The sequence below is a fragment of the Scaptodrosophila lebanonensis genome, unplaced genomic scaffold (assembly GCF_003285725.1).
Source record: "Scaptodrosophila lebanonensis strain 11010-0011.00,11010-0021.00 unplaced genomic scaffold, SlebRS2 tig00000061-arrow-pilon, whole genome shotgun sequence".
NCBI classification, from domain to species: domain Eukaryota; kingdom Metazoa; phylum Arthropoda; class Insecta; order Diptera; family Drosophilidae; genus Scaptodrosophila; species Scaptodrosophila lebanonensis.
In genome coordinates, this window is record NW_022060554.1 from 277,154 (window position 1) to 286,245 (window position 9,092).

At 39.2% G+C, this 9,092-nt stretch overlaps 1 protein-coding gene across 2 annotated transcripts; it reads left to right on the plus strand.

Annotated features, from left to right (window-relative positions):
* Nucleotides 1-555: 555 nt before the first annotated feature.
* Nucleotides 556-1,466, plus strand: LOC115624589. Of its 2 annotated transcripts, none has more exons than XM_030519328.1 (2): nucleotides 556-835; nucleotides 1,344-1,466. In XM_030519328.1, exons 1-2 carry the CDS (start codon nucleotides 591-593, stop codon nucleotides 1,426-1,428), a joined length of 330 nt encoding a protein of 109 aa, XP_030375188.1. In that variant the 5' UTR covers nucleotides 556-590; the 3' UTR covers nucleotides 1,429-1,466. The 2 variants fall into 2 exon arrangements, with proteins under 2 accessions (XP_030375188.1, XP_030375187.1); XM_030519327.1 differs by having other exon boundaries at nucleotides 556-889; nucleotides 1,344-1,428.
* Nucleotides 1,467-9,092: the final 7,626 nt, after the last annotated feature.

Here is a 9,092-nt window from a genome sequence, read left to right on the forward strand (position 1 = left end):
CTTCAAAACAGCGTCTCAAACATGTTCGCAAGGCAATCCTTCCAAAATAGGAAAATTTAGTTTGACGGGTCGTCGTAATTGGGTTGGCGACATTTCAAGATGGAATTCGAGACATCAGGAAGAGAATGTGGCTTTTCAGCTTTTCGAGTTAATGCAAAAGGCTTCAAAAATCAAATGTGTAACAGACATAAGCGATTTCCAAGACTTCAATTGTGCAGTGCAAAATATTAACTCAACCCTGGGATTTATCGAAGGTAACATTATCGATTGTATCAGGACATAGGATTCTATAAGAGAATAAACATTACAATAAACAACGTGGTGCAAACTGAAGTAAGGTAAAATTATGTACAATCTCAAAAGGAGCAACAAATGCCAGCAGGGCGAGGAACTTCAAAAAATGTCCAGTTTGCAACGAAGAGCGACATCCGTTGGAAAAATGCAACTACTTCCTGAAACTAGATGTAAAGAAAAGGTGGGACTGCGCCAAAAAAAATGACGCATGTTTTTGCTGCCTGAACCAACACAAAGGTCAATGCTCAAAGCGTGAGCAATGCAAAATAAACAATTGTGAAAAATACCATCATCCTATGCTGCATAAAACACCCACATTCCAACCAATGGGATTTAGTGGTTGTGTGCAGGAGGTCCAGAACAATATACTTCTAAAAACGATACCGGTTATAATCCATGGTCCAACGGGAGATAAAGAGGACTTGGCATTCTTGGATGGCGGCAGTACTGCTACACTATTAGACATGCAAACAGCCCGTGATGTTGGTATAAAAGGAAAGGCCGAACCATTTTGCTTCAGCTGGACAGGCGGAGTGTTCAGGTATGAGAATACGGCCGAAACTGCAGAACTCAACATAAGTGGTGCTGGCAAAAGGTATGTTATGGGAAATGTCCATATCATTAATAAGTTAAAACTGCCGGCGCAGTTGGTAGATTATAACACCATTCAACAACAACAATACCCGTACACAAAAATTGTAAAAATGCATACTTTGACAAACACACAACCAGTGCTGATGATTGGCGCATGCTGTTGCGCATTTGATCTCATCACAGGCTGTCATTAATACGAATGACAACGGGCCTATGTTGTCAAAAACCAGATTGGGATGGGTCATGAATGGTCCCGTCAAAACAAAAGAGAAGAAAGCTAACTTCGTGTGCTGTCAAGTTGAAAACCAAGACCTTCGAGAAATGCTGAAAGGTCAATTTAGCTTGGAAATATTTGGAAGCTGTAGACAAAAGTAGACAAAACCAAGTCTATGGCGGACAAATTGGCTATTGACAAAATTTCAAAATCTATAGCTAAATTCGGTGATCACTTTCAGATTAATTTGCCGTGGAAAACCGACACCCAAGCCTACCGGAGAGTCGTCACATGGCAGAACAGCGGCTGAAATGTCTCGAACGTAAATTACTACGAGACCCACAACTACCAAACGCGTATCAACGAGAAATTGACAAACTCATAGCAAACGGCTATGCGAGAATTGTGACAAATCCAGAGGTATTTAGGTCACAAAAATTATGGTATCTTCCACACTTTGCAGTACTAAATCCAAACAAGCCTGGGAAAGTGAGGCTTGTCTTTGATGCAGCAGAAGAGAGCAATGACACCTCTCTAAACAAAAACCTGCTAACGGACCCTGATTGGTTAACCACAATTTTTGGTGTGGTGATACGATTTCGAATGCACCCAATAGCATTTGCAGCTGATATAAAAGAGATGTTTAATCAAGTACATATTTCAGATGATGATGCTGCAGCGCAGTGTTTTTTGTGACGTAATTTAAATCCGCAAACACAGCCCACTGTTTATCAAATGAAAGCGATGATCTTTGGAGCAACATCCTCACCCTTTGCAGCACAATTCGTCAAGAAATATACCAGGCATTAGACCCAGACGCACTACAAGCAGTCATAAGGGATCATTATGTAGACGATTATCTTCAATCGAACCCAACTGTTGACGGAGCTGTGAAAATCATAAAGTCCGTGATAAGCATTCATGCGAATGCACACTTTGAAATAAGAAATTTTATTTCAAACAAATGCGAAGTTTTGCAGCAGATCCCGAAGGAATTACATGGTTCAACAACTATTATGCAGTTTGGAGGCAAAGCCGATGTCTATCAGAAAATTTTAGGAATCATATGGGATGCAAAAAGCGATATATTTACATTCTCCACCACAACGATGCACAGCATAACAGAGGATCTACTCAACGGGACAAAGTTGCCTACTAAACGCAAAGTATTGGCAGCCGTAAACTCCGTGTACGACCCACTTGGCTTGGTAACACCCATTACCATAAAAGGCCGTATAATCATGCGAGAAGTGTGGCAGTCTGGCATCAATTGGGATGACGTCATCAAAGGAGATGTAGTTTAAAAATGGACAGAAAAAAATATGCGAGAAGTCGAACACATCCGAGTGGTACTGGGTGCCAACAGAGGACAATATTGCAGACATCATAACACGCAAAACAACACAAAAACAAAAATTATTGAGATGGCAACGCGGCCCTAAATTTTTGGACCTGGAAAGAAATTTCTGGCCTGTACAGAAGTTCAAAGCAAACGAGGAAATCGTCATGGTTGCTTGCCAACAAGACCCCGTGCTAAGTATCCTTTTATCAAGAATATCTAACTTTACAAAACTTTTGCGTTCAACAGGTTGGGTCAAGCGATTTGTAACGAACGTAAAGAGAACCCTCTCTCAACAACAGAAAAAACATGGAGATCTCGATGTCGAAGAACTTACTTGGGCCAAAACAACTTGGTGTCAGATGGTTCAGGCTACTGACTGCTACGGGAACGACTGCTACGGAGTACAAGTCGTGGTGCACAACTTTAAAGAAAAGTATTGGATGCCCAAAATGAATACATTGATCAAGGCGGTCATAAATGAGTGCCTGTGGTGTCGACGGCGAAAGGCTAAACCGATGCAGCCAAAAATGGGATGGCTACCAAAAGAGAGGTTCACCGTATCCCAGAAACCATTCACTTCAGCTGGAGTTGATTACTTTGGCCCTTTTTACACAAAGGAAGGCAGTAGTGGCCGATACAACAAAGTCTTGCGCAAACGATATGGGGTACTTTTTACTTGCTTAACCACGAGAGCAGTACATGTTGAAGTGGCCAACTCCTTGAACACCGATTCCTGCATAATGGCAATTCGACGCATGCTTGCACGAAGAGGCAATATTGAAACACTATGGTCGGATAACGGTACCAACTTCAGAGGCGCCTGCAGAGAGCTACAAGAAGCACTTGTGGAATTGGACACTGCAGCAATTCGATCTAAACAATAACTACCACTGGAATTGATTGGAAATTTATTCCAGCAAGTGCGCCAAACTTCGGAGGCTGTTGGGAGCGCCTAATAGGGTGCTTCAAAAGAACTATGGATGCTGTCATTCCAATAAACACAAATCTGAGCGATGAGGCTCTACAAACAATATTTTGTGAGACAGAACATCTGGTCAATTCTCGACCATACATATTGGAATCAGATGACCCCGATGATAGCATTGGAATATGTCCAAACGACATACTCATCCAACAACAAGCAACAATACACGCTCCGTGTGCTAACAACGATCCTTTGGAGAAACGAATTTGGCGAAAAACTCAGGTGCTAATTGAAAACTTCTGGAGACGATTTTTAAAGGAATATCTAACGATGCTGATCTCTCGCCAAAAATGGTCAAAAAACTACGATAACATTCGTGAAGGCGAGGTGGTGGTCATCAAAGGGAACATGCCGCGAGGTGACTGGCCACTGGGAGTAGTAATGAAAACATATCCAGCAGACGACAACGTGGTACGTGTGGTGGATGTGAAGACTACCGGAAACCTCTACCGAAGACCAGTTAACAAACTATGCCGTTTACAAATTGAATCCACCAACATTAATGATCGTGTTGAGAAACAGATGCAACACTAGGGGGCAGAAATATGTCGCAGAAAATTTGTACATTTTGCTAAAATGAATTTAGCAGTTTTTTAGTTCATTTGAATAATTGATTATGTACACACTTATTACACATATTATATGTAAACACTTTTGAATAAACTGACTGGTAATTTGGAAACGAAGAAGAACAGCCGTGTTGGTGGAAGCCCGGTGCAAATTTAATTAAAATAACTACTGCCGCAGTAACAGAAGCATTTTCAAGACTTTGCCTTGGCATAAGTTCTTGTTCATTTCCTATGTAGGTTTTTGTTTGTCTACTTTGATTTCTTGTAGTGACTTTTAATATTGTTGCTGTCATACTTTTTAATTCATCTATGGTTATTCTTGACTTGGCTACATGGTTGTCTTTTCCCTTCAGATACTCTACTGTGAATTGATACTCATCTAGTTCCAGCCTAATTCTGGTTAACTTTGAACTTGTGTTTACCATGGAAAATAAAAAGATAAGAGGCCTATGGTCTGTTTTAACTACGAAATGTTTGCCATATATGTATATATGGTCTGAAATAATTTATGGCCCAATGTATTGCTGTTAATTCTTGCTCTGTGGTGCTTTTATTTGACTCGCCCTTAGTAAAAGTCTTTGAAGCATATGCTACGGGAATATGTAATCCATAATGTTCCTGCGTTAATAGTACAACTCCACCACATCTGTGGTTATGCAAAACTCCTTAGAAAAATCTGGATATTTAAGTAGTGTTGGACCCATTAGTTGTTTCTTTAAATAATCAAAAGCTTCTTGACATTGAGGTGTCCATTCGAGTTTAGCATTTTTCTTGCATAGTTTTGAAATGTGGTGGGCATAATCCGCGAAATTTTTAATGAATCTACGATAATAGTTGCAGAAGGCAACAAATCGTCTGGCGCTATCTGCGTCTGTGGGGACCGGGTATTTTTCTATGATACTATATTTTTTGTCATCTGGCAGAATACCTTGGTTAGTGCATTTGTGACCTAGAAAGGTTACCTCAAGCATAAAAATGTGCGCTTATCCGGGTGCAGCTTTAAATTGTTCTTTCTACAAAGCTCACATACATCGATTAGGTTATATGTTATATGTTTTTCCGAACATCCTATGACTATTAGATCGTCCATGTAAAGGAACGCTTGAGTTGGTTTCAACCCTGTAAATGCTAATGTCATCATTCGTTGGAAGGAGTTTGGAGATATTTTTAACCCAAAAGGTAATCGCGTGAAGCGATAAGAGCCATTGCTCGTTGAAAATGAAGTTATATTTCGTGATTCCTCTTCCAACTCTATCTGGTGAAATCCAGACATTAAATCCAAACATGAAAAATATTTTGCTCTGCCAAGTTGGTCTGCTAATAATTTTTTATTAATTTGGCGATAATCAACAACCAATCGCCACCTTTTCTTTTCAGAGTCTGGTAGTGATTTCTTGGGAACCAACAGCAATGGGCTGAAATTGAAGGTTCTACTATATTATCCTTTATTAATTTATCTACTTGCTTTATTATTTCATCTTTCTCATTATGAAGATTTTTGTAATTCTTAATATAAACCGGTTCCAATAATCTTCGTAGATTATCGATTTCATTAGTGAACTGTGGCGCAGTTTTACCTTTTTGATGCCCGTTAGCCATTTTAGCTTTCACTACGTCGGATGTTTCACCACCAATGGTAGCGTTTAGCTTATTTATAATTGCAGTTATTGTAGTCTCATTTTGGACTTTGTATAAGGCTGAGCCAATTATTTTTGACTTTATTACCTCAACAGCAATTCGTTCGTACGGTCTTTTTGTCAAATTAACCAATATAACTGCCGTTAGAAATCTTTGCAAGTGAATTCTTTTTCCATCGAATTCAGGAATTGCGGAAGAAATTTCCCTGATTTACGCCCTATCGGCAGCTGATGTGTCTGTCATGTTTATATCTTTATTTTCTGTATCAGTATCTGACTGAATTGGAACGTTTATAACGGCTGGGATTGTCAAATTACTTAAATCTTCCTCGTGTAATTCTGTCTCTTCCTCATCAACTTCCAATTGTTCCTTTACCTTTATCTCTACAGGTGTATTGACAATGCTGGGGATTGTTATATCCAATTGATATTATGTTTTTATGTCATTTAGATTTTCTCGCAATTTACTTAAGATTTTGGTTACCTGAGTCAAGTGATTGCTTGTTAACTTGCTTCTTACTCATGAACTAGTTGTCGTGTTTCGTTAAAACATTCTACTTGTCTGTTTGCATGTTTATAAACTGTACTAGCTCGGATATGCTGATTTTGGGACAAGCATTTGTATGACTTGTCAAATTTGCTCCTAATATATTTGATTTCTGCATATATCTTATATCTGCCCACTCCATAACAGATAAAGACAGCGAAATTCGTTTTCATCTCAATTCAGTTATTAAAAGTGCATTTAATTATTCATAAAAAAAAGTTATTGGTTACGTTATACTTTTTTGTTATCCTATATCATATTTTGTCCAGGTCATTTGCCTTGCTCATATATTTTTTCTTTAGACATTTGTTATGTGCCATTTTATCAGGCACATGAAGAACATATTAATTAACATAAGTATTACAATAATTATCAAAAGTATAGTTATAATCTTTAGATCTGGCCTGTCTAACTCAATCTTAATTATAACAAAGGCTCCAGCTTGAGGTTACTTCTAAATTATATACCAATTTTTCCTTTTCATCTATTTTTATACCATGTACCCGTAGGGTAAAAAGGGTATATTAGGTTTGTGCAAAGTATGTAACATGCAGAAGGAAGCATCTCCGACCCCATAAAGTATATATATTCTTGATCAGCATGACGAGAGAAATCGATCTAGACATGTCCGTCCGTCTAGAATAACCAAACTTGGTATACAGATTCTCCTGAGACCGAGAAAGGACGAGTTTGTTCATTTTTTCTGATCCACCCCCCCCCCCCCCCCCCCCCCTCTATTAACGATTTTCTATAACTCCCGTAATTCTTGGAATTTTGAACTAAAATTTGGTAGTCACATTAGGTTAGTAATTATATATCCGTATACCAAGTTTCATTATGATAGAATGATCGAAAAGAAAGTTATAGTAGTTATAGTACAGGGTATTTAAGAGTTGAGCCTGCTCGACTTTAGCATTCCTTTCTTGTTTTTTATTTACATTTATTACTACCTAGTTTTATATATCATTACGAGCCATTTGCAGGGGCAGCTCGTAATTACAATGTTTCTTACAATTTTTCTTATAATAAAGAAGTGTACCTATATATTTGTTAACTAAATTATGCACTACAAATTGTGCATTACAAATTTTTATTTTTTCGGCGGTGCCGGTGCTAGTCATCGCACAAGCTTGGCCATCTTGGAATGGTTGGCGGTGCCGGTGCTGGTCATCGCACAAGCTTGGCCATCTTGGAACGGTTGGCGGTGCCGGTGCTGGTCATCGCACAAGCTTGGCCACCTTGGAACGGTTCGCGGTGCCGGTGCTAGTCATCAATATCTGCTGGAACGGGTTGTAATCACTGCGTGTGCTTGCATGTGCTCTCGCAAGCTGCTGTGAACAGTGGTCTCTCGCAGACCGTTGGGCATAGTTTGTACATTCTGTACGTTTCTGTACATAAAATGTACAAGAGTATATTAGGTTTGCGGGAGCTGAAAAATGTAACAGGCAGAAGGAGGCGTGGCAGACCCCACAAAGTATATATATTCTTGATCAGCATGACAAGCCGAGTCGATATAGCCATGTCCGTCTGTCCGTCTGTCTGTCTGTATGAACGCATCCTCCGAAAGTATAAGAGCTAGAATAACCAAACTTGGTATACAGATTCTCCTGAGCTCGAGAAAGGACGAGTTTGTTCATTTTTCCCGATGCATTCCTTTCTTGTTCATAATATATTTTCACTGGCACATCACTAGCACTCTACTCACTCTGGTTTTTATCCCGTTGCATGTTGTTTCCCAAGCTCCTTTGGTATAATATATACAATATAGGCTATCCAGATCCTTAGTCCAGATCCTTACGTCCGGATCTTTATGTCCAGATCCTTATGTTACGGTCGCCATGTAGTAGGTCCAGTATCCCCACGTAAAACAACCCGCCAGTTGCTATTTTCAATAATATATATTTATAAATCCTCTGTGTAGATTACACGTCAGAGGTCACCTTAAGACTAGCTTAAGCCTAATGACTTAATGTAAAATATAGCCTCGGTCTCCAAAAAGCTCCATGACCTTCAATGACATTATTGACCTGGAGTATTATGCCTTCGATGACTTTGGCTCAGCCTCTCCAGAAAGCTTGGTGGCGTGATCTTTGCTGACGTTGGTAGTATGCATTTACATAGCTTTGGTAGATAACATTATGATAACAAAATGCTATTACATATGCTATTGTTACATTATGTTAAGCTGCTGATTATGTTACTCCGGCAGCGGCGCGATATATTACTTATATATTTACTTATGCACCTAACACTGAGAGCGGTTCTGAGAGAGAGAGTGAGTGGTATTCGCGCATGAGTCGTTCACACAGTTGCGCCGTCGGCTTGTGCCAAACATACCGACGCAGCACTTATGTATGTCTTTTGTGCGCTTGAATTATGAATATGCATTGTTGCAATATTGTTGCCATAAAACGTTATCATATGTTTCATGTAGGTACAGTGCGTACTCCATATGCACGCATACCACTCAGGGTATAAAAAGGCAGAGGGGTCTCATAAAAATGCCAAATATTATATATTAAAATGTTACTTAGTTTGGCCATTGGCCTATTTGGACCGAAAAAACAACTTGCGTCTTATATATGTATGTATACCCCATGTCCACTGAATTCTCTTAAAAATAGTGGGGAAATTGTGGAGTTCCACTCTCTTTTAACAGGAATACCACGAATTTTCACCCCAAGCGTATTTGTTGCAGAAATGCAATATAAACTAAAAATTTAAAACATAATAAGTAAATAAAAGAAAGTGTTTTTATACTCTGTACATGAAATGTAGAGAAGTATATTAGGTTTGCGGGAGCTGAAAAATGTAACAGGCAGAAGGAGGCGTGGCAGACCCCACAAAGTATATATATTCTTGATCAGCATGACGAGACGAGTCGATCTAGCCCTGTCTGTCTGTCTGTCC

Excerpts from the sequence above, each read along its gene's own strand:
- LOC115624589 (XM_030519327.1), top strand. The coding sequence starts at position 591 with ATGCTGCATAAAACACCCACATTCCAACCAATGGGATTTAGTGGTTGT. Across the intron at positions 890-1,343 it reads ATAAGTGGTGCTGGCAAAAG|ATTAATTTGCCGTGGAAAAC; the intron begins GTATGTTATGGG and ends GATCACTTTCAG.